Source organism: Eschscholzia californica, unplaced genomic scaffold (assembly GCF_041429995.1).
Source record: "Eschscholzia californica isolate CP2 unplaced genomic scaffold, dmEscCali1.0.p SCAF_3, whole genome shotgun sequence".
NCBI classification, from domain to species: Eukaryota; Viridiplantae; Streptophyta; class Magnoliopsida; order Ranunculales; family Papaveraceae; genus Eschscholzia; species Eschscholzia californica.
Window position 1 is genome coordinate 39,338,438 of NW_028238420.1, and position 25,429 is coordinate 39,363,866.

Here is a 25,429-nt window from a genome sequence, read left to right on the forward strand (position 1 = left end):
TTGTTAAGAATTCAAGATGCGGATAACCTACTAGACTATATGAGAGAGTTGTCTAAGCAGAGGAATTTTAAAATATTTTTTTCTATTATACGTAGACATTTGTAAATATGTTTTAAGACATTTTGATATATTTTAAGATATTGAATCAATAGACAAAATGTCTTGTAAATATATAAAGATGTTGAGTCTATAAATAAAATGTCTTACGGACATTGTGTAACGAACCCTTTGATTAACAAATCTTAAGGGCCAAAAAGAATGCTAGACAAACATATGTGTCAAATTTTTTAATTGATCACAAATTTGGGTCCAACTTGGAATTAACACAAAAATTAAAGACACCAAAAGAACTTTTGGTATTGCACTGTCAAAAAAGTATTTTCACTGAAACCATACAATGAAAAGACAACCCCAAAAACTTATGACCAAGAAATCTTCAAAATCTGAAATTCTGACTTCCCCTTCCTTACCTTTCAAATCTCTTGATTTTGGTTACTGTCAGTCAATATCAGATTCATTAGTACTACTACATGATGACTCTCCCTTGTGTCTTGTTTTCATCACTATTACTACTACTGCTAACAAATTGTTTATCTTCTTCAACACCAAACCCTAATAATTGCTTATGATCTTCCCAAAATAACTCACTTGATGGATTCTCATGATTATCTTCAATTTCATACAAGTAATTATTTTCCATGATCATATCAGAAATAGTAGTACTTATACTATCACCATGGATCTGATTATTACAACTTTCATTAGAAGAACTTGAACTTAGTTGATCTATACCACTAGATCCAAATATGAGAGGATTCTTATAATTAGTAACTTCACAAAGGTGCATATTGGAACCCATTAAACCATTTTCTTGAAAATCTTCAAAATGGGTTTCAGTCATCATGGAGTTAATATTCTTGAAAGATAATGATTTTGGAGTAATGGGTTCATCAAGTAGGCTCATAAAGGATGACCTAGTTGTGGTATAATCATAATTTTCATTGAACATTACTGGCATTGGCAATGGAGTTTGAAGATGATGATTAAGTAATGGAAAGTTATTTGAATCATAAGCTGGTTTTCTTTGATGAGATGATGAAGGAATGACAATTGATCCCATGATTTTCTTCTTCAGTTTGGTGTTCCAGTAGTTCTTAACATCGTTATCTGTTCTTCCCGGTAATTGTGCTGCTATAATTGACCACCTATAAATATTTGAAATGACTATTAAAATCAACTAATTCTAGTACATCTTATTTGACATTTAAAAATGAAAACTTTCTTCAAAAACTGAATTTTTATCAAGTTCTTTTTTTTTTTTGTGAATTCATGATCTTTACTAAAGAAGGAAAGTGAAGGAAACAAGATGTTTTTTTTTTGTTCTGATTTTAAGAGAAAATATGAAACAGAAACACCAAATTTAAACCCAAACAAAATGGGAAATAAAAGAGAATTTGGAGGTGATCACCTGCTCCCAATTGTGGCAAAGAGGTTGAAGATGATTCTATCTTCATCATCAGAGAAATCTCCATGTTTAATATTGGGTCTGAGATAGTTTAGCCATCTCAATCTACAACTCTTACCACATCTTTTTAGACCTGAAAAATATAGTATATTGTATACCCAAGTCAAGAATGTTACCACAAAGGAATAAAAACCTAGAAAAGAATACAAATTAACAACAACAACTTGAACCTTTTGTTAATCAAATGAATGTAAGGGTAGTTTCAAATTTTCTCTCTCTCTCTCTAGGAGTCTAGCTTACCAGCTTTTGGTGGTAAAGCAATCCAATTCCCACCAGTTCCATGTTTCTCAATGAAATTCTTGAGTTTTGAATCTTCATCAGGTGACCATGGTCCTCTCTTCACATTAGCCTTGTCACAGCATGGAGCTCTCCCCATTTCTCTCTCTTTAGAACTTTTTGGGGGTCTGTTGGTTCTTGTTTGTGAGGAGAAGAAATTGATGATGATATACCTAAAAGTTCAAGTATATTATAATGTGGGTAGTGATGTTCATTTTCTTTCTATATAGGAGACCTGTGTTTTCCACAGTGATAATAAATAGAATCCTTTATTCTTACTATAAAAGTCAAAGGTAACTTGTCTGACTTACACACTAATGTGGTGAATCTGAGTCCGTTCGATCATGTCAGCATTTAATTCTGTTTCGACCCCCCGAGTTGTGACCAACTGTTGTTCCCAATTGTGTTGGATAGTTCAATTTGGTGCCCAATTATGTCTGAGAATTTAATTTGGTTCCAAAATTTTGTCAAGCCTTCCATTTCTACCTCATGATATTTTTGTAATTATATTTTCTATTTGTCCAACTTTCCTCCACTTCTGCTTTCTTCCACTTCCCCTTCCCCTTCTTCAACCTAAGAAGGTAGCTGACCGTTTCTTAGGTTAAAATAAGCGGGATGGAAGAAATAGAAAGTTGAATTGGAGGCGAATAGGATAAAACGAAGATTTCTATGAGGTAGAAACAAGAGACTTGACAACTTTTGGGAGCCAAATCGAACTCTCAGAAACAATTGGGAGCTAAATCGAATTTCTAGACACAATTGGGGGCCAAATCAGCCAGTTGATCACAAATGAGGAATCAAACAGAATTAATCCTCTCGGAAAAGAAAAGCCAGTACTTAGGGTCTCACCTTTGGTTCCCAGCATGTGGACTTAGGCCAATTAGAATTAAGCCTAACGAACTAAGGGCACAATTTAATTTTCACCCAAAAAGTTAACATGTTTACATATACGACCCCATTTTCAACTTCATCTTCACGAACACCACTATCTCCGACCATCTCTCCTCATTTCTCTTGATCAATGTCCTTCTTCGATTTTTTTTCTCTTTCTTTTAAAAGAAAACCCAATCCCTTTCCTTCCTCACACTTTTCCCTCGAACGAAATCACTGAAACCCTCTTTGTTTAAGAAGGGGGACCGGCCTATCTTCTCGGACGAAGGGGATAGGAGCCCTCCGGCGACATGCCACGATCAAAGGGTTAGGGTTTCAGACGCCTGAAACCTTATCCCTTTCGTTTGAGAAGGGGGTTATGGCGAAGAGAAATGTGCCCTTTGCCTGAACAAAAAGAGAGAAAAATGGTGGTGGTAAAGATGAAAATTAGTAGTAAAATGTAAACATGTTAATTTTGTGGGTGAAAATTAAGTTGTTCCCTAAGTCAATTTTGGTCAAACTCTGATGGACCACGTCTACATGCCCAAAATCTAAAGCAGACAACTTAGCGCGCTGGCCAAAACAAATTAATCTTGACAAACCATTCGAAGCATGAGTTATATGTGCAAGTAGGTACTGGGGGCCAACATGTTGTGTCGTTTCGTGACCATGAAGATAAATCTAGGGCACAAACACGGCCACTCCTCCTAAATCTTTTTATTTGTAATTGTTTATGTCTTAACTTACAAGGTTTGGGCTACAAATCCATCCCTTGACCAAGAAATAGGCGGGAGATCCTGATAGACTGGAGGTCCAAATGGCAAAATTGACGTTTGTCCCTCTACTTTTTCTACATGACACACGAAAAAAATAACTTGAGAGAGAATAACGTATTATAAACAAACATTTAGGTGGTATGACAGTTCAAATATCATAATGAAAAATGCGAGATTTCCTCATCTCTATCCATCTCTTTTATCTTTCCCTCATCTCTCTCACTTTTCTCATATCCCCTTTTCTCTATGACCGGCGAAGGGATTCTCCTCCCCTTCTCTGGATCGAGAGAAAAATAAGAGTGGTGAGGACAGCAGAAGAGATGGGAAATAGGAGGGAGAAAAAAAAGATGGGCAGAGTTGGCTAGGCCCAAAGCGGCTACTTTGGGCCCCAACTTACTTATAGGCCTTTTCTTTAAAATTCTATACGTTGGTGCGATTTCAATACACATAACTAAAACTAAAATATTGACAAGATTCAAGATACGACTTAGTGATTAAGAACTTGGTATATGTAATAAATGTACAAGGTTTGATTCCTCCGTAAAGCAGCATACCCTATTCTTGACTTGAATTTGGTGAGATGAAAGAGAGACATGGTGAGGAAGGGAGAAAGAAAGAGAGAGAGAGAATAGTGTTCGTGTGTGTGTGTCCCATGGTGGTGTAGGTAGTAGAAGAAGAAGAAGATATTATGTATACTAGGGTATAGCCCGTGCCTCTGGCACGAAAAATTTCATTGAGCATTTTACTCACTATTCGAAGTAAATGCTTTTACACACTTAACAAATTTATTTTGGGGTTATTTCCCTAATGGCCCCCAACTTTGTGACCAGCTTCCCGCCTGACCCCCTACTTTACGAGAAATACCCATATGGCCCCCTTCCGTTATAACACCGTTACTCTCTCTCTTCCATTTCTTTTCTCTCTCCTCCATCTCTTTTTCTCTCTCTGCCATGTCACGCCACATCATCTGTTACGCCACCTCATCACCTTCTCCGGCAGATGTCGCCGGCCGGCCAAATTTCCGACCGGCGACCTTCAAACTAAAAATAAAAATAAAATTTTTTTTCTTCTTCTTCTTCCTCTGTCTCCTGTTTTCTCTCTCTTCTTCTTCTTCCTCTCTCTCTCATCTTCTTCCTCTCTCTCTCTCTCTTCCCCTTTCTTCTCACTCTCTCTCTCTCTAAAATGGTCGGCGAAGGGGGGAACCCTTCGCCGGCCGTCGGTCTGGTTTCCCCAGACCTTCAGATCTGGGAGAAACCAGACCGACGAAGGTCTGGGATAACCAGACCTCGTCGGTCGGTCTCCCAGACCGACGACCGGCGAAGGGTTCCCCCCTTCGCCGACCATTTTAGAGAGAGAGAGAAGAAAGGGAAAGAGAGAGAAAAGAGAGGAAGAAGATGAGAGAGAGAGAGAGAGAGGAAGAAGAAGATAGAGAGAATAGGAGAGAGAAAACAGGAGAGAGAGAGAGAGAGGAAGAAGAAGAGAAAAAAAATTTAGTTTGAAGGTCGCCGACCGGAAATTTGGCCGGTCGGCGACCTCTGCCGTAGAAGGTGATGAGGTGGCGTAACAGATGATGTGGCGTGACAGGGCAGAGAGAGAAAAAGAGATGGAGGAGAGAGAAAAGAAATGGAAGAGAGAGAGAGTAACGGTGTTATAACAGAAGGGGGTCATATGGGTATTTCTCGTAAAGTAGGGGCCGGGCGGGAAGCTGGTCACAAAGTTGGGGGCCATTAGGGAAATAACCCTTTATTTTGATATGTTTTAGTTTTCAGTTATTCCGTACAAATAATCACGTAACCCTCGCCTAGAGCTGGCTTCCACGAAGTTCAGATTATATTGACTCACTAAATGGAAGGTTCACTGCTAATGGAGAAATTGACAATTGTTTATGGAATTAAACTGAGGTTCGGTCATACCTACAAAATGGGGTAAACAGAATTTAACAATGTTCACACCTTTTCTTCTCCTCATTCTCATCACCTGTGAAAAATTTATAGACTTCTCTAGATGAATCTTTGCACTTCTTATCAATGATATTTACTAATGAATTATGGGCTCTTAAATAACAAACAATATCTCAACTACTGTAAGTAGATAACATTCGAAAAAGTACTTGAAGATTTAACTAAATATTTGAATAACTAGATACACCGAGATGAGCTAATTTTTGAATACAAAAAGATGAGCTAATTTTTTAATAGCTAGATCTTTTGCCTAAAACACAAATACATATATGTACCTTACTATACATATTAGCGAACTTTTATAACCAGTTTCGAGATTGTTACATCAACCATCTACCGAAAGAGTTCAGAGTACATATTAGAAGGATTACTGAGATTTACTTTGTTATCGTAGGACAACAACCTGATCAGGTTAGCCGCAACTTTAACAGTGGCAGGCTGCCCCAGTTGTATGATTGTATACTCCAACCATCAACCATGTAAACCTAATAAACAAATATAAATACACACCTCTTATGAGTTATTTTTAAATATCGTATATTTCGGTGCTTACTGCTTAATACACACCTCTTATGAGTTATTTTTAAACATGATATATTTCAGTGCTTACTGCTTAATACACACCGCTTATAGGTTATTTTTTATAAGTTATTTCATTTCTAAGAAGGACCGCATTATAAATTTAGGAAAGGGTTGCTAGACAATATCTATAATTCAAAAATGATGTTTGTCTCAGTCAGTATTTTTCCTTCTATTTTATGTAATAGATTTTTTAATAGCTAGATCTTTTGCCTAAAACACAAATACATATATGTACCTTACTATACATATTAGCGAATTTTTACAACGAGTTTCGAGATTGTTACATCAACCATCTACCCAGAGAGTTCGGAGTACATATTAGAAGGATTACTGAGACTTCCTTTGTTATCGTAGGACAACAACCTGATCAGGTTAGCCGCAACTTTAACAGTGACAGGCTTCCCCAGTTGTATGATTGTATCCTGCAACCATCAACCATGTAAACCTAATAAACAAATACAAATATGGTTGATAAAATTTCGATGCTTAATACACACCTCTTATGAGTTATTTTTAAACATGTATATTTCGGTGCTTACTGCTTAATACACACCTCTTATGAGTTATTTTTAAACATGGTATATTTCGGTGCTTACGGCTTAATACACACCTCTTATGGGTTATTTTTTATAAGTTCTTTTATTTCTAAGAATGAATGTATTATAAATTTAGGAAATGGCTGTTAGATAATATCCATAGTTAAAAAATGATGTTTGTCCCAGTCAGCATTTTCCCATCTGTTTTATATAATTGATTTTCTTTGTGTGAATTCACGAACAAAGTTGTTGACCGCCAACCTTACGTTGGCAACCTTAGTGAAGGACAAAACGCGAAGTGGAGAGATGAAGTAGTAGAGTGAAGTGTATGAGAGAGATGGTAATGATAAAAAAAAATATTTACAAAAATGACATAAATAATTTCAAAATAAATTTTGACATTTGAAATCAAAACGAACTGTCAGACATTTATGTAGTCAAAAAAGACTAATTGATTACGAATTAGGGCCAAAATAGAATTAACAAAATACATCTACACAAAAAAAGGAGCGTCTAAGAGCACCTGAAAAAATTGTTGTTGGCATCCGGGGAAGTAGATTGAGTAACGTCAATCTCCTTTGACTCCAAACTTCTAGTCGCACCCGACACAGATCGGTACCCATCTGAATACCAAAGCAAAGGCTCGGACCCAGATCAGTCTGAGACCCAAAGAAATAGCTCAGACTGGCTAGTCTGAGGGCTTTTCAAGGGGTTACTTCGAGTTCAACCATAACTTTTCTTCAAGACAAATTCTAATCTAATCTGATTGTTCAATATTAGATTTAATTTGATTGCTCAATGTTAGATCAAAATATAATTTGCGTTTTAAGGTTTGATGAATTGAAATTACTTGTTTTGAGACTTTTTGTTTCAGATCATGGTGATTTCTCGGCGCCAATAACAATTTGTCAGGTGCCTTTAGCCGGTAAAAAAAAACAATAATTTTAGACGTAGCCTGGGCTAAAGTTTTTTTTTAATTATCAAACGTCCATCTGTAGAGAGAAGTTGGGCGGAAAATCATTGAAATTTGGTTTCCTAGCTCACCCGTCTAGGTTGTCTACTGCGGCGGATTGATATTATGTAGTACGAGAAGAGATGAAGACGGTGGTTAGGGTGATGGATTTTCGACGACGATTGATCTTCTCTTTATCCATGACAACTTGACAAGAGCAACCGATATCTCAGTGTGGCGGACTACGGTGATCCTTGATCAGGAAAGACGACAATGATGGTTTTGATGTTCTTGATGATACCGCTATTCATCTCTCCTGTTAAATATAATATGTATAATAAGATTCACGACGTGGCGACTTCCCAGTAATGGCGGCGGTGGTTCTCTCAGCTTGGTCACTTTTAGTCTTAGTTCAATAATTTTGTCGACTTTTAGGGTATTTTCATTCTCGATCTTAAGGATCTTTTCATTTTTCGACCTTTAAGGTCTTTTCTTTAGTCTGTCTTGTCAATTCATTTCCCTTCACGAGGCACTTTATGTTCGAAAGTTCTGTGTAGAACTTTACTTATGTAACTCTCATGTAGTTCTCAGAGGAATAAGAATTATCTTACCGTGTAATATTGTGACCGATTTCACTAATGAATGTAACATGTGGTTTTACTCAAAAAAAAAAAAAAGTTTCTGGCAATCCTACATGATTGAGTTTGAACTTTTTTCATGTCTGAAGAGTTTAAAGTTAGTTTGTATGTATACTTTTTTCGTACTGTGAATGTTAACACCGTGCACTAGGACCTTAAACATACATCTCGGGGGGCCAATCCCATGTAACCAAAACGTACTACCACAGGTAGTGACACGGTACACGACTGATATTAGCACAACCCATGCCTGCCACAACCACGTCGAGACATGTCTTGAGTCCCATACTTTGGCTTGGAACTAAAATATTCTTCAAATACTGACTCACACCCGGTTGTTTTAGGTTTAAGACGTGTCTTTTTGTTATATTGTGCAACATGTAGAAGAAGTTTTTATGGTATATCATCTTCAAAAACATTCCTTCTTTAACAAGATCAAGAATGGGAATAAGCAACTACCCACCAATCAAAAGGGTGTGTGTAGAGTTCTACTTCAGCTCCCTGGTATAAAATATTGTTGGTTAACAAGCAACTTTCATAAATTACATCTGAAACATACCTACCATAATCCTTAAACTTACCAGAGCCCAGTTCAATTCACCAAATAACAAGCTCTGGTGATTGCCGCCTAAACCCTAGTGAACAAGGAAACCATCTCCTGCAAGCATTTTCCTAGTCATAACTGAGGAGAGCTGCCAGGAGCTTGGAAACGTCTGTGTTCCGGACCATCCTACTAACTCTGTTCTGCAATTTATCACTGGAAACCAAAGATAGACTTTAAACCGATAAAAATTGATTACCAAATATTTGCATCATATGAACGTTAGGAGAACCTTAACGTACAATGTTGGAGACTTCAATTTATCTGGATATCGCGTAAAAGTCGTGCAGCCATAGCACCATATCTTCTTGCTTCCCATTCATCAAGCTTCCCATCTTTGAGTTCTGTAACTGGGTCGCTTTCATGTCCTTCACAAATTGTACTAATTTCTAATTCATCAACTCCATTGCCACTCTCAGAATCTTCATCATTTTCATGCTTCTTTGCCGACTCTAGTTCTGTAACTTGTTTGATTTTACTTGCATGTTCTAATTCATCAACTCTGTTGGAACTACCATCTTCTTCACTGATTTCATGCTTCTTTGCTGATTCCACATCTTGGGCTTCATTCTCTGCAAGTAATGATCGAGTCTTCTGGCCCATTATGTAGAGTTGGATACTGGCATGTTGAAATTTACTATCCATCTAGATAGTGGAAAACATTATCTTTTTTAGTTTAGAGATCAAGTTTTGAGAAATAAATATTAGCTATCAGTTGTTATGTTGAAACACCTTAGTTCTTGGGACAGTTTTCACTTCAAAGTTGCTCTTCCACATCTGAAGCATTTGTTCATGGACAGATGTTGATCGGATCTCATAACCCAACTGAGTGAAAAGTTCACGAGGGATAAGTTAGAATAAGGTAAAAATATGGACTATGGAGAAAGGGTTATCAGAAATTTGTTATCTGGACATAGTAGTTAAACACGAAAATAAGAATCTTACGAACATATTACCAAGATTGTAGTTTTAGGTCCTGATAGGGCGAATATTGTCTGCAAGAGTGGTTCTAAGAGGTGCTCGGCATAAACCTAAAACCAACAAGGAATAAATCAAATTATATAGAGGAATTATATACAACACGTTTTTAGAAGAAACTAGATATAAGCGAAACATATACTAACAAAAAGCCTCTTGAACAGCACCAATAAAGAGTAAAATAAACAAGTCGTTTTTTAGTTTGAGGAAAATTGGGTGAAAATGTAGGAAATGGTTTATTCCTTTTTCTTCTTTATGATGGGTGTATACTTACAACATCAGTCCCAATGATGTAATCAAATGGAGGTTCAACGGCCTTTATATGATTCTTGTTTCCCCAGTCCAGCTCTGCAGCCTGGATCGAACCAAATGATGCTACGAAAGCCCAAAAACAACATAGTGGTGAAGTTAGAGAAAAGGTGAAAGTTCCTTTAAAATTGGAGAAAAAGATTAAACAAATCCAAGACAAAAACCCGTATGAAAAAAGATGTGTACCTAGATCAGGATTCGCTTGCATGATTCTTGAAGTATTCCTTTCAACGTTCCTCATTAACAATGGCAAAACCTCAATCTGGTCTGTTGTAATGACGTCACATCCTAGTAATGCCATGCCTGAGAAAAGCATTTCGTGAGAATAGTCCAACATAGACAAAAGATGACATCATTACAAACTAAACAGTATCGAAGACTTCTCCACTCATTGCCAATTGGTTTATAGTAGGATGCCCACAAACTTAATATGGTATCTGGAGATAGGTCCACATGTGATAGGCCCTATGCTCGAACATGCTCCACGTAATAAGTAATCCAACCAAAAGGCATGTTTTAGACTCAAAGAATGCCAAGTGTAATTGGCGTGTAGAATAGTCCCACAATGACAAAAGGAAATATCATGGCCGAGAACATAATGTCAAGGACTTGTCAAATTATTGCCAATTGGCTTTGAGTGGATAGTGACATACTTGATACATTTCAGATCAAACCTAAGCAAATCCATGCTCGATAAAATCCAGTACAACGTGTTCCTACACATTTTAGAATTCCTGTCTATATACACTATGCAAGAAACTAACCAAATCCAGCTACTCCACAACCAGCTCCAAGTTCAATCACACGCTTTCCTTTCAATTTTGAAGGGCAAAACCTACCCTTTCTACAATTCCTTTCCTGAGTAATTCATACAAGAACATATTTATGAGCAACACAAACATCTTATAGAAGTTTGACATTTCCATCAAAACTCAAAACCTCATTTCAACACATAGTTTTGCAATGATATATCTCACGAGATTGCGATAGATGATGTGACCCACAAGAGAATCATATTAACTTAATACCATAAGTTGATAACATGATTTTTTGCCCAAAGCAAGATTAAAAATCAAAGAGATGGACTGCTTTCAGTAAAAATCAGCTGAACTTGCTAATGAAGACAGTAGTAGAATTCTAATTCTTACCAGAAATTTAACAAACACCATGGATGCATCCCAAACTGTAGTTCCAAGATGCTTCGAGTTCGGGTCCTACGACAACCAAATTAAACATTTTATGAGACACACATTCGATCATCTATTTATCGGAGTGAATTAAAAAAAAAATTTGTTAAGATTGGTAAGTCAAGTATTTAAAAATCCAAAAAAGAGTATCCTATTCATTTGAGAAACCACAAGTATAAACCTTTTAAATTCCCCCCACTTGAGAATGTTATTAGATATATAAACATTAAATAGTCCTCAAAATTAGCTGAGCAAAATGCCAAAATGTGAAATAAAAAGAGCAATGTTAATAATATACCTGAGAAAACTGAAGTTGATGGCCTAAAACCTCAAGTGTTATTGCTGATGTATTTGGAGAATTTAACCTGAAAAGGGCATCAATTTTGTTATGTTTTTGGGATACTAACTCAGAGTAGGGTAAACTCCACTATAAATCAGAACTACAATAACAAGAGGATTTAGTTTATAAAATTTTGCTGAAACTGGAAGTTGTATATTGTTTTAGTTTTCTTAATATAAGCAAAAGTTTTTATGTCAGAAACTAGAAGGGGAAGTTTAGTTTGATCTTTTGTAAAGCAAAAGATAAGGAAAAGAAAAACCCTAGTTTTAGTAGAAGGATACTTAGGATAGAAAGTCGAAAATAATATTACCTGTCATCCTCCATTGCTGAAGACGTTTAGAGAGAGAGAGAGAGAGAGAGAGGATCTGAAGTGTTCAATATTTACATTCAGAGAGTAAACTTGCTCAACCCTGTGTTAGATTGGACTCGGAGAGTTAAAATCACATCAAGCAATGCTACTAGTGATCTGGACCGTAAATTTACTTCTTCCTACCGCACCACTGAGCCGTGGGATGGGCAGACCCGGGATTTAGTTTGGTATTAGGGTGGTGGGGATGGGAATATCTTAAATCCAGTTTGGGAGACAACCTTATGTAGTAGCATAGTAGTAGTACGGGAAGATTTTCCAGTGTTGCACTTTGCACTCTCTTTTTCAAAAAATAAGTTACATATAAGTGTTTAAAAGAGGTAAATACTATTTTTCAAAAGTTTAACACTAAAAAAAAAAGTCTAAACAGCAATTCAATCATACGAAAAGGGGTCCAAACAGCAAATCTCCTTACTAGTATGTATGGCGGCGTCTGCTGTCAAGTCTAAGCAATTATTCACATTATCTCCCTTTTGCGAACTATGGAAGAGTAGATGAGTTTGTTTTTGACCGAAAATTTTACGTCAAAAAACCTTGATACTATACATGGAAAGTGACTCTTTTATACATATTCACTAGCTACTTGCAGGTTTTGAAACTAGGGTTGGAATATTACCGTACAAAAAAATGTTTCACAATATCACAATTTGCTGGAGATGGGTTGCTTCCTCTGTACACAAAATTCAGGGGAGGTTGCTATTTTTTTTTTTTTGATGAAGGGAAATACCATTAAAATAAAGCGTCTATTACAAGCCAACTTAAAATTCAGAAAAGAAAGATGCTACATCATTCCATATTTTCTTATACCCATGAGTACGTCCCCATTTAGCTAAAGCATCAGCATAGCCATTACCATTTCTAGACACATAAGTGAAAATAATTCCCGAAAATTTATCTTTGATGTTCTTGATCTGTTGGATGATATCTTGAGATTGTCATTGAGTTCTTCCTTCATCACCGTTGATAGCTTGGATTATTGACTTGTTATCACTTTCTAGATGCACATAAGCAATTTGTAGTTGCCTCGCTCCTAGAAGCCCATATAATATTGCTAAGCTTTCACATTCTTCCGCATTCTGTCCTCGTACAGTATCTGCTGCTGCCATTAAAATTTTGGCATCTGCATCACGCATAATGTAACCAATCCCTGCTTGTTCTGTAAGGTTCATAAAAGAGGCATCTACATTGATTTTAATATAAGGTGCCGTAGGAAGTTTCCATGTTTGTATATCCGTTTTTTCCTTACTCTTAGTGGTGATGCAATTTTCTGTTCTGAGTGGGGTTGTAGTGGTGCTGTTTATCCTTTCTATCGTTTGGACTGGATTCTGTTTATTCGTCGTGAAACAGTTCTCACATCTGGATTTCCACAGTAACCAAAGAATTTTAGCATACAGATTAATAGTTTCTTCCTCAAGGGACTTCCATTGTTGAATCCATTGCATAATGGTCTCAATATGATCAGTTCTAACATTATAATGAAACCAGACTGCCTTCGCGAAAGGGCAATGAAGCATGACATGATCAATAGTCTCTTCCTCATTGCAGTTAGTACAGGAGTAATTATTTCCAATGAACTTGCCAATTCTAGCTCTGACTGGTAAGCTATTCGTACAACATTTCCATAGAAATAGTTTAATCCTTGGGATAGTGTTCATATTCCATATAAAGAACCAGTCCATCTGGTCATTAGTGTTAAACATTGAATTGTTGCGTAAAAAATTGTACATGGATTTAAGCGTGAAATTACCTGATTTTGTCAGTGTCCAAATAGCTTTATCCTCTTCATTAGGATTGAGATTGATGCTGAGTATTGCCCTGCAAATGTCATTATTAAAAAACATATTAATAACATTTAAATTCCAATTTCCATTCGTAATAAGTTGTGAAACCCGATTCAAAGAGCATCCTCTATCATTCGTAATGGGAGGTGGATGGTTAGGTATCCAGTAGTCCGTCCAAATATTGATTTGCTCTCCTTTGTTGATGTTCCAAAATATCAGACTCTCACTTTGATGATGGTGTTTAGATATAGATTTCCACGGCCACGAGTGATGGTTCTTGGGCGGTTTAGGTTTATTTGAGTTGTGAAAATACTTTCCTTTAAGCACTTGGACCCAGATAGCCTTCGGATTGTTGATTATCCGCCAGTTAAGTTTGTGCAAAAAGGCTTGATTATCAAGAAGAGGAAGACGAAGCCCAAGACCTCCAAATTTGCGAGGTTTGCAAATAGAGTTCCAATTGATCGTATGAAAAGTTTTGGATTTTCCCCACCAAAAAGTCCTTTGAATAGACTCAATGCTATTGCTAATGCCTTTAGGAAGGGCAAAGCACTGCATCTGGTATCGGGGAACGGCCGCTACGATTGTAGAGATGACTACCGAGCGGCCAGCTTGCGAGAGGAGATGAGTTTGCCATTTGGCAAGCTTATTTTTTATTTGAGTGACAAGAGAGTTGAAAGCTTGTTTCTTGTTACAATCGATAAAAAGATTAGTGCCAAGGTATTTGTCCCCGGATGACGAAATGTGGACTTTAAGTTCTTTGATAATCATCCGTTTGAACTTGGGGTGCGAATTTTTAGAAAAGAATATATTCGACTTCGCATAGTTGATCATCTGGCCAGAAGTTTCACTGAATTCCTTAAGAATTTGTTTAAGGTTGTAGATATTCTCCAGAGAGTTTTGCCCAAAAATGATGCAGTCATCTGCGAAGAGGAGATGTTTGATCGAGAAGTTCGCGTTAGGGATAGGAAAGCCGATGAAGGAGGAAGCACTATGATTATTCTCAAGAAGCCGACTAAGACCTTCCATGGCAATGGCAAACAGGAAAGGGGAGAGTGGATCTCCCTGCCTAATACCCCTACTAACATTAAAAGTACTGCCCGGTCTCCCATTGATAAGAACCGCCATGGAGCTGGTAGAAAGGCAGGTCCTAATAAGATTGATCCAAGTGTTAGAAAAACCCATCCTCTTCATAACGTTCTCCAGATAGCTCCATTCAATTCTATCAAAAGCTTTAGACATGTCTAATTTTAAACCGAAGTAGCTTTTGGCTCCTTTGACTTTTTTGAAGGAATGGATGATTTCTTGACTAATAATGATATTATCAGTGATTTGTCTGCCAGGAACATAAGCTCCCTGGAAAGGGGAGATAATATCAGCCAGAATGAGTTTAAGTCTATTAGCCAGAATTTTGGTAATGATTTTATACGTAGTGTTCAGCAAGCTAATAGGACGATAATCAGCAAGAGATTGAGGAGTTTTAGTTTTGGGTAGAAGGCAAATGTGAGTATGGTTAGACTTCTCAGGAAGAGTATAGCTCTGAAAGAAAGTGTTAGTCATAAGTTGAATATCATCCTTAACAGTATCCCAGTTAGACTGGTAAAAATACGGAGGAAAACCATCTGGACCTGGAGCCGCTCCCGGCTTGAGAGAGAAAGTGGCCTTCCGAAGTTCCTCATACTGCGGAAGCGCTGTGAGAGCTTCATTTTGAACTTCGGAAATCTGAGGGTAAAAGCACTCCATAAAGTTAGTAGAGATCACCGAACCCGCTGTGGTGGAGATCTGCTGAATATGCTTGGAAAAGATCATCGCTATCTCCACTTCATCATTCGTTCAAAATCAGGCATAAGATTTACTCATCTCAAAACTAACTTCATAAAAATATATTGATTATAAATCAAAGTTAGGGTAAAGTTGCAGCTTGTGTCCATTCAAATATAGTTGTCTAATGGAGAATTACATAAAAAAAAAATCTTTGAATATCAAAGTATTTCAATGTTCTGTGAGAGGCTAAGACATAATAAACAAGGGGAAGAACTCTAAACTGTTTTCTCTGTCTTCCCATTTTCTTCTATCCGCCTTCCTGATTGCTAACATGTGAGAGTCTTCCCTTACCGTCTGAATTTGGCTGAAAAGGTGAACTTCAGCCAAATACATTGGAATTCCTAGTGGGGTTATAAAATTAAAGTCCTTCCTTCAAGGGAATCGAGTTTGATTTGCAAGACTTTGGACTAGGAAAGGATCATCCGGATTTGATCTCCGAGAAAGCTCCGGGTTGAAATTTTTGGCACAGAGCTTGTGCTGCTAGCTCTATTCTTGCCTGGTCCTGCATCAAATTTTAGTCAGGTTCTATTACTTGAGCAAATCAATAAGAAATTATATTAAAAGTAAGACATTGCTTCTAAGCTTCTTCTTTTACATACCTTTCCGATGAAACTGACGATTAGTGGTCCTTTTCTTGATTTCCGGTAACATCCTATATAATGCAAATGAGAATCAGATGTTCAGACGAGTCAGAAAATTTCCTTGTTTGGATCGGGAGTCGTGACTATACTTTATATAAAGACGTAACCATGTTTCTTGATGATCTTACCAATGCGAATATCTGGGAATTCAAGGCATAGTTTTGTTAGCGATTGGGAAACTTTTACCTGTATAATGTCAAGAAGTAATTGAGAATCAGCGAGAACATTGAACGGAAATACATTAGTTTGAAATAGTGATTGCTCTCTGATACATACTTCAGGAAGAGTTGTACTCAGATGCTTTGACAGAAATGGTGCCATCAACTTAAGCTGGCTGCTAGAGCTTTTAGGTTCAACTAGACAGTTCCACTGCTGTTCTAGCTCGGTGACATTTGTTGCAGAAAGAACAATCACATTTTGGCATTTAATCTGCAAAAAATATGAAGAAACTTCATTGAGCAAAAAGTGCAGGTTCAGGTGAAATTTGTTGGTCTTAAGCAAGTCAAAAGAATATTAATGCATTTGCAAGAAGTCTCTTTCTTTGGCATGAAATGTTCAAAATATGAATTCGACGATGTCGCAATAAGTGTAAGCAAAACGTTCATACCAAAGGCACTGCTAGCATTTCATGGTGCAATAATTCAGTGATACCCTCAGGCAATTGAGCCATCTGAAAAGAAAAAGATAGAGATGCTAATTTAGAATAATAAGCAAACTCGAAACATATATGCCATATCATATTGAGCTAAATAACACAATCAGAACAAGAATAGGCTGACAAGAAGAGATCACATAGATATTTCTGAACATCATCCTACCTCATTTCGTTCCCCAGTGCACTGCTCGCCTATGAGATGCCTAAGATACTCTTCAAACTCTTCATCGGGAGCCTAAACAACAAAAATTAATTTATTGCTTAATGTTAGCCACCGATAAATTATAAACAACTAAATCAAAATATCCAACTGAATATATATTAGGCACTAATAACTGGTATATACAGTTTAGAAATATCAAGTTAAGGTTGTACACTACGGCATTTTTTATATTTGAATCTATAGGGAAACGATTGGAGTTGGCATTTGAAGGACAAGTGACACATTGGACTCAACTAGTGAGGACCCAAACCTGACATACTGGCACCACCGGCTAAATGGTTTCATAGGACGAGGTATCTAAACACAACTAGGACGAAGGGGGCTTTGGACTTTGGAGTGATTCAAACTATTGAAGTTTCAGTCGTGAAAGGCTTCTACCAAGTACCCAGTGGGCACGAATATGTTAGTTGCTAGAAAAATGGTATAGTTTGTCTATACAAAAAGATGGTAAGTTTGATCCATATTTATAATATTTAATAATGTGCTAAGAAAGACCGTGACCAGATATGTATTTCTTGTGATCATTAGATCTAATGTTTTCTTTTGTTTGCACTAGCATGTGGAAGGATCTAGTTTGGGAGCTTCGTTGATGTATTTTATCTTATTCAACCATTCGTCAGAAATGGTAGTCGTTGTGGTAGACATGTCGGAACAATCTTATTAAAAATTAAAACTTAGCTAAGAATAACAAATAGTACTTTGTACTGTATCATACCATACGAACTCCAAAGGCTTTTGCAATGCCTGCCATGGACACATCCGAATGCAAAGGGCCGAAACCACCATATAGAAACACCTGAAAGGATTAACACAGATTTGGTCCCACACAGAAACTTTAGGAACAAGATTATCCAGATATAACTTCAACGTTAAAGTACCACAATACCACTAAGAGTGTCTTTCAAGAAGTTTGTTAATAAAGGCCTACCATATCAGTAGCAGATTTTTGACGTTCAACTTCTTCAGCTACAGAATCAATCTACAATTTAAAAATTTGGGTCAACAAAACCTTCCGCTGACTGTAATAATGTTCAGAGTTCAAATCACATAAAAGTTCATAAAGTGAAGATATTGAAATCTTACATCATTGCGAACCACGGAAGTATGTGATACAACCCAACCTATAGAATGAAGCTTTCTACACAATGATGGCCCAACTTGGTCCTCAACAGTGCCAAACCTGAGCTATGGAAGAGATAGAAACGTCATACATCAGAAGCAATATTATCACAAACTAAGCTGTTGCAAAAGGTATAGATAATAGAAGCCGACATGTCAAATTGCATTAACATTGTGCCGGTGCTCTCGACCTAATATCCTTGAAGGGAAAAACTTCATGAGCCCATGGCAACTACAATAGGATGTATTTATTTCATCAAAAGTGATACACGGGCCAAAAGTCAAGGCCAAAATCAGCCGAAAACTGATTCAACAGCCCAGATCATCGGGTCAACATATCAGTTTACGAGCACCGAAGATTGTGGCCGTTGATTACCGTTTCCGGCTGATCTCAGCCTTCAGAATTTTGGTTTGCCTATCACTTTTGTCATCTCATTTGTTACTAGAAGACTCTAGGGGTTCTTAAACCTGAACGACCCTGTAAGAATCACTCAGTCTTGGTCAGTCTTGGCCCAATAAACTTAAGCATTATTGCAAGCAAGGAAACAAATTTCGGCTAAATTGGAAGGTCAAACTACCTAAAAAACTCAAGGTTCCTGAATTTCAGAACGTATGGCTCGAATGGACTTACAGAATCTCATCACCAACAGCGATGACAGAGGCCGTGAGAGTACTTGTCTGATGCAAGTCCACATTGTTCAGGCCATTGCTTACGACAGGACCATCTCCACTAGCCGACTGATGACATTTTTTTGCTCTACCTGCTCTTTCTAGTCTTCCATCTGCTAGTAAGTATGCAGGTCTAAAATTCTCTTTACTGCTGGAGGAGTCATCAATGCATAATAATGCATTTGGAACTGTGTCATATACACTCCCAATGGATGTATACCTGTAAAAAGACAAACAATTACCAGAAATAGTAAAGATTTGAATCAACAACAAGAAAGTAGAGACCCAGTTACACTTCTGAAAGTAATGCTCCACACACAGAACCTTCAAAAGTAGGAAGTTGAAAGAAAAGCTTTACCCCTGATCATAGAGACTGCAGTATGGAACCTTACAAGTTAAAAGAAAAGCCCAAACATCCCTGTAAGGAAGACGCATGAAGTTATAAGCTTCATTCTTTTAAGCAACAAGAATGCATAACACAAACAAACATGGGATACATCTCTATATTACTGACAAAGAAAGAGAACTACTAAAAAGCGGGAGTATCTACTAACTGATTGTGTACAGATTTTGGTCAAGGAGTACCTGTATGACCAATCCAAGATGGGATTCACTCTCATAAAAGGTGGCCATCCAGGTGAGCTAGGGGAAAACTGTTCTTGACCAACCTGCATACCATTAAGTCAGACAGTAGAATATTAGTTATATTTAAGCAAATAATTGGGCAGATTATCATCAAGGAATAAATGACATGCCCAAGCATCACAATGTATTCATACGTACAGCATTTGGGTCTCCAATTCGAGTACCGAGAAAAATAGCTGCTGTTGGTTTTTTCATAATCAAAGCCTCCAAACCAGACTTAAAATCTAGGCGAATGATTTCAATTTGCAAGCCATGACTGCTCAAAAACAAAATATACAAAGTAAACCTTCATACTTTCATGGAATATGCCGTAAGTACATCTGCTTGAAAGAGAGAGAGAGAACGAAACAATGTAAGTAGTAAATGATTTCTCACGTTTCAGCTGTTTTGTAAGTGAATGAGTTGATCTCAGGAAAAGCAGAAGCAGTCTCAAAGTATATAGTTCTTAACGGAAACTTCAGGTCAGCTTTTGTTTTGATCCCACTAGAACAATCAGATGTCTCTTTATGCAAAAAATAACCAGCTCTCAAAAGATGCAGCAAAACCTGCAAAGATGAACTCAACTTTTTTAATTACAATTTGATGAAATTTTGTATGCTACTATTCCTAAGAAATTAGATTAACATGTAACAAAAATTACAGTTGAATCTTTGCCTCCATTAAAGCTGAAGGCAACCTCTTCAAACCTGTTAAGAAAGACAAATGAACGTCAGGAATCATGAGCGACTTGATTACAAAGCACAAGGAGAGTTTATTAGGATATTCATGTGACTAAAAGAATAAGCTCTTGGGCCAACAGCAATTAAGCAAAATAAATAAATTGCTCATGATTTACATTTACTACTGATGCAATATCAATATCGTGATTCTACGTAAGGTAGCTAACGCAGTGAGCAAGACATTTAATAATAGTTAATAGTTTACTAGAATACACATGTCGGAAGTTTAAATCATACTTAGTGCGACCGTGATACATGATATTTATTTTGTATTCTTTATTGAAAATGTGAATCGGCATTGCGCGCCCATTTTCTGTTCGCAAATTATCATCATTCATCAGTGGCTTCGTAAATTAAATTCCTAGTGAGCAGATAGCTTATAGATGAAGCCCTATAAAGTAAAAACTAAAATTTGCAAGATCTTATTCGACAATAATCACCAACCAAATTGACAACCCAATCAATTTCAGCCTAAAAAATCATTGAAGTTTCCTTACACAATTGGGACAAAATGAGCCAAATAGGAATAAAAAGTACGAGCCAATGACAAAAGACGAAGAGTTAAAAGTGTCAGCGCCTCCAATCTTGGACACCAAACAATCCACCAATCTCGACGTGCCGAGAATCATTTCTAGATGCTTTGCCAAATAAAGAACCCAATAATGTGGGTCCCATCATTCTCCATTTCGGAAAATACAATAATGTTTATCCTATCCAAAGATCAAACGCATAATAGTCACTCATCCTAATGACCATAAAATTCTGATCAATGAAACTTCGTAACTATGCTTCCATGAATGAAGAGGATAAAACAACACCTCACGGTCATTGCATCAAAGTAAACATCTTTCTTTACCCAAATGAGATCCTTTCCACCCAACTTTACACATCCAGAAGGATAAGTACAAATCAAATTCCCAAATATACGGCAAAACACATGATTTTAACCTAACAAAGTATAAACTAGTTAAGAAGTCCATGATCTATAAGAGCTTTAAATAGGCAAATTATTATTAGCAAATCAGGAAGAAAACACATGTATCCTCAATAATGCAAATCTTGCATTCTTTAAGTTCTAATCAAATCCACATCTTTACTCCAATATACTATCCAAGCAGACAAAAAAATTCAGCTCAAATAACAACACAAATTATATAAGAACAAGAAATTACTACTCCACTCTAACAAAAACCTAACAAATAACTCAAACTTATCAATTCAAATAAGAATCAAACTGATAAACACGATAAACAAAAATAAGAACTGATAAAACACGAAAAGAAAAACTTACTTGTAAAGAGCAAAAGCTCTTTGGATTACATAGATTGCGTTGTTATACTTCGTCTTCAATCTTTTGTCATCACTTTCTCTGATAGCTCTATCGATCTCCATATCTCGATCTTCTCTATAATCAAAAAATTGAAAATCTCTTACTTTATTTGGTCCAAAATTGAAATCAAATAGAGTTCAAAGAAAGAGAAGATTTCAAGAGAAAATTGATCGAAATCTGACCTTAGAATTGAGAAGGAAAAGGAAATCTGTAAAAATGGTGGTGAAATATCCGAGAAGGAACACTCGTAGTCTCTCAGAACTCAGAAGTCAGAATAGAAGAACCAATTTTCTTATTTATAAATCTTTTTTATACACAGATGGCTCATCTTTTTCTAGTGACTGAAATATTTTCTTCGCTACTAAAAAATATATCAAAATTCTTGATGGGACCTACTTAATTGACGGTCAGGGTCAAGATTCTTGGTAGGCCCAGTTTAATTGACGGGGGTGATTAACCCCTAATGAGATTGATAGTGATGGTAGTTGGTAGAGGAGGTTGGTGTATCAATAATGATGAACCAAAATGTATTGAAGTGCTTCTCAGTGACTCAGCAGAATCAACCGAATTAAAGATAAGAAATGTAAAGGTGTAACACCGTTGGATGTTCCTTGAGATTTGCATTGATGAATATCTTTTTTCTTTTTTGGGGAAATTGACTACTATCAAAACCTCTTATAAAATCTGGCCTATAGTCCAAATAAACTATGGCCTAAAGCCCAACTACATTATTTATACCCTAATAATCCTTATTCAAATAACTTCCAAAGGTTCCACCTTCTCTGAGATTCGAAAATGGGACGTCCAGGGCTTTCTGAAGTTTATGTCAACACCTTGAAACCACTTAGGCTACCAACTATTGACACATTAATGAATATTGTTTTGTCAAAATGGATATTAGGGGGAACCGTAGTTCCAAAGCGCCCCATATTATACGCGCCCACACATCCAAACTTTTTGATAGGTGCATGTAGGGTGGGAATCGGGTCGGGTTGGGTGACCACAGACTTACTCGCTCATTTAGTTGGGTCAGTCGGACTCTGAAATTTTGTATCAATTATCTATCCTATTATCCAATCAAAGTCCATTAAATATTTCAGGTTTATCGAGAACCCGACTCGTATCTCAGACTTTCATTATTCAAGAGAAAAGAAGTTTTACGCTCTACTCAAGAGAGGGGCACCTTTGGATATTGTTTTTCTTATATATATATATACACACACATTATAAATATATGCTCCTATTGTTATTATGACACACTTAATACATAATTTGTATATAGGTATTGTCGGACAAATAGAAGACTACGTTGGACAAATACTAACGAGCCCAGCTCGGACGAGATGTCGAGTAACACTTCAAAATCCAAGTCCAACCCGTCATCGGGTTGGTCGGGTTGAAATCATCTTCAAATTTCAAGTGTTCATGGGTCAAACAAACTTAGGTGTCCTTCGGAGTTTTGAGTTATCGAACTTTTTTCCTAGCCTTAGAGCATCTCCAATGGGACACTCAAACTCTAATATTTAGAGTACCACTTATGATTTATAGAGATTTTGTTAAAAAAAACCTTCTCCAATGCGACACTCTACTTGACACTCCATTATGGTGTGGAGGCATTTAATATAGAAACTCTCAAGAGAGACACTCTAAAAGTCGAGTGTCTCCTTAAGACTCTCTAAGTGTCACTTTAAAATTCTAACCAATGAAACCCTTGCTTTTTAACCACATTCTCTCTATTGAATTGAAGAGTAACATGTGTATTAAGTGTAGGTATTTTAGAGATCTCCATTTGAGATAAAAAGGGTTTAGAATGTCTCTATATTGACACATAGGAAAGAGAATCTTCATTGACACTTGATAACTAGATTTTTAGAGTGTTTGTTAGAGTGTCCCATTGAGGATGCTCTTAAGTTCATGTGTAATTGGTTCGCCTAGAGCAATTACTTTGGGCGCCTTTAGAACTTTTGGAGGGAGGATGGTTAGGAGGGAATAAAGTAAGCCGCGACTTTAGGGAATAAAGAAAATTCTCTGGGGAATAAATTCTCGAGGGAATCCAGATTTTTTTGAAAATTCTCTGAGGAATAAATTTTTATGGGGAATACAGAATACATTTTTTTGAAAGTTCTCCTCCATCTCATCTGTTCTCTCTGCCACTTCATCTTCTCGACACCTCATCATCTTCTCCAGCGAAAGTCGCCGGCCGGCGACCTTCAAACATAAAAATAAAAAAAAAAATTAAAAATTTTCTCTCTCTCTAGAACAGATCTAGACAGAGAGAGAAGGTCTGTTCGTGAGAGCAAACCTTCTCTCTCTCTAGATCTGTTCTAGAGAGAAAGAGAAAAAAATTTGAGAGAGAGAAATTTATTTATTATTTTTTTTTATGTTTGGGTCGCCGGCCGGCGACTTTCGCCGGAGAAGATGATGAGGTGTCGAGAAGATGAAGTGGTAGAGAGAGGTGATGAGATGGAGGAGCTTTTTTTATAGCATCTTCTAAAATTAGAAGCCCCCTAACAATAAAAAGAAACATAAAAAGTCAATCTTATTTGACTAGTTTTAAGAAAAGTCTTTATTCCCCAGAGAATTTTCTTTATTCCACAAAGCCGCGGCCATAAAGTAATTGTAAGTACGTGCATTTTGTGCACATGAGATCAAGATTGATTGTGGCAAGCCTATGGCCAACCTGCCTACACCATCTCAGAACAGAGGGTTAGGAGATGGTGACTATCGAAACTGAGTAATTAGTCGAGTTTCATTTGATTTTTCATTAACTAATATGTTGAAAGTGTCTTAAGTGTGAGTAGATATCTAACCCGATTTGTGACCCGCCAACCCGCTTGCAGGAGGTCTCGGCACGAAATTGTAGACCCGTACCAAGGCTGATCTCCGAAACAGGGCTTGTATGTGAAGCATGACTTATGTTAAGGAGGTTAAAAATGTTAGTAGAAACTGTGTATTTCAGTAATTAGAAAGAGAGCGTTGGTGAAGCGGTGAGTCTGCGGTATTAGAGTTTTAGTAGCTATATAAACTAAAATCCTAGAGATATCTTATTCACCTGAATTTTCACGAATTTCTTGTGTAACTTGTTTTCTTATTATAGTAAAAATCATCGCGTTACTGTCCGCCGTGGAATATGTCTCACCAACCGAAGCACGTAAATCTCTTTGTATTCTCTGGGATTGTTTATTTTTTTATTACTTTTGTTTGTTGCTTGAATACGTCACAACAACATACATACATACATGCATACGAGATATATACATAAATGATTTTTATTCTACAATACATCCGGACTCTAATAATTCAAAATTTTAAACATTCCAAATAAATCAGAGGAGTCTGCCGAGGATTGATTTGGACTACTTCCAGTCACGATTTCATGGCCGAGCCAGTCACAATTAAGTAATGTGAAGTAAATAAAGCCGTTTCAAGCAAAGGATGATGGGGGAGAACCTTCCAAAATTTGAAGTCTAATTTGTTGAAGATTGTTTTATGTTCGACTTTGACTAGCAGAAGCAATCTGTTGATGCAAGTGGTGTGCCTTGAACCAAACTTATTATTTTATTTCTTTTCAATCGTCATGACTTCGCCATTAAGTTTGAATTCTAACTAAAAATTATGTAAAATGAGACTAATTTGATTGATTTAATAGTAGAATTTTTTTTGTTGCTTCTTCTGTTTAAGAGAAATGGTCAATTCATTGCACGCGTTGATATGGTCCTATACTTGGTGATGTTATTTCTGGTAGAGAAATGGTCCTTTATGGTTTTTTTTCCTTTGATTTAAATCTTTTTTAAAAGACGATTTTGAATTTAAATTTTTTTTTTTTTGTTTTTCGTATTGAGTACATTCATTGATTGGTATTGTAGAACTATCGGTTTAGGGTTCATTTGTCCTTATACTATGCTTTGTAATCATTTCCGATAGTTTT

General features: G+C 36.7%; 3 protein-coding genes across 7 annotated transcripts; all 3 read right to left on the reverse strand.

Annotated features, from left to right (window-relative positions):
* Positions 1 to 274: 274 nt before the first annotated feature.
* On the reverse strand, positions 275 to 2,049 carry LOC147550171 (transcription factor MYB14-like). The gene is made up of 3 exons (XM_086669778.1): positions 1,766 to 2,049; positions 1,469 to 1,598; positions 275 to 1,205 (listed from the first exon to the last, which is right to left on the reverse strand). The coding sequence occupies exons 1-3, from the start codon at positions 1,899 to 1,901 to the stop codon at positions 527 to 529; spliced, it is 945 nt and encodes a 314-aa protein (XP_086525904.1). The 5' UTR covers positions 1,902 to 2,049; the 3' UTR covers positions 275 to 526.
* Positions 2,050 to 8,503: 6,454 nt separating this feature from the next.
* LOC147550172 (S-adenosyl-L-methionine-dependent methyltransferases superfamily protein) lies at positions 8,504 to 12,179 on the reverse strand. Of its 2 annotated transcripts, XM_086669594.1 has the most exons (10): positions 11,842 to 12,104; positions 11,490 to 11,556; positions 11,153 to 11,218; positions 10,769 to 10,862; positions 10,191 to 10,307; positions 9,970 to 10,070; positions 9,674 to 9,748; positions 9,450 to 9,542; positions 8,960 to 9,362; positions 8,504 to 8,873 (listed from the first exon to the last, which is right to left on the reverse strand). In XM_086669594.1, the coding sequence occupies exons 1-9, from the start codon at positions 11,853 to 11,855 to the stop codon at positions 8,973 to 8,975; spliced, it is 1,017 nt and encodes a 338-aa protein (XP_086525720.1). In that variant the 5' UTR covers positions 11,856 to 12,104; the 3' UTR covers positions 8,504 to 8,873; positions 8,960 to 8,972. The 2 variants fall into 2 exon arrangements, with proteins under 2 accessions (XP_086525720.1, XP_086525719.1); XM_086669593.1 differs by having other exon boundaries at positions 8,504 to 9,362; positions 11,842 to 12,179.
* Positions 12,180 to 15,527: 3,348 nt separating this feature from the next.
* On the reverse strand, positions 15,528 to 21,837 carry LOC147550173 (phosphoadenosine phosphosulfate (PAPS) reductase family protein). 4 transcript variants are annotated; one of them, XM_086666824.1, is made up of 17 exons: positions 21,684 to 21,837; positions 21,463 to 21,576; positions 20,093 to 20,138; positions 19,828 to 19,997; positions 19,591 to 19,708; positions 19,393 to 19,475; positions 19,166 to 19,225; positions 18,770 to 19,027; positions 18,103 to 18,199; positions 17,948 to 17,998; positions 17,735 to 17,815; positions 16,960 to 17,031; positions 16,749 to 16,811; positions 16,418 to 16,570; positions 16,270 to 16,327; positions 16,100 to 16,152; positions 15,528 to 16,002 (listed from the first exon to the last, which is right to left on the reverse strand). In XM_086666824.1, the coding sequence occupies exons 2-17, from the start codon at positions 21,561 to 21,563 to the stop codon at positions 15,919 to 15,921; spliced, it is 1,548 nt and encodes a 515-aa protein (XP_086522950.1). In that variant the 5' UTR covers positions 21,564 to 21,576; positions 21,684 to 21,837; the 3' UTR covers positions 15,528 to 15,918. The 4 variants fall into 4 exon arrangements, with proteins under 4 accessions (XP_086522950.1, XP_086522952.1, XP_086522951.1 ...); XM_086666826.1 differs by having other exon boundaries at positions 15,528 to 15,996; positions 21,463 to 21,574; positions 21,684 to 21,835; XM_086666825.1 differs by having other exon boundaries at positions 21,463 to 21,571; positions 21,684 to 21,808.
* Between the last annotated feature and the right edge of the window lie 3,592 nt (positions 21,838 to 25,429).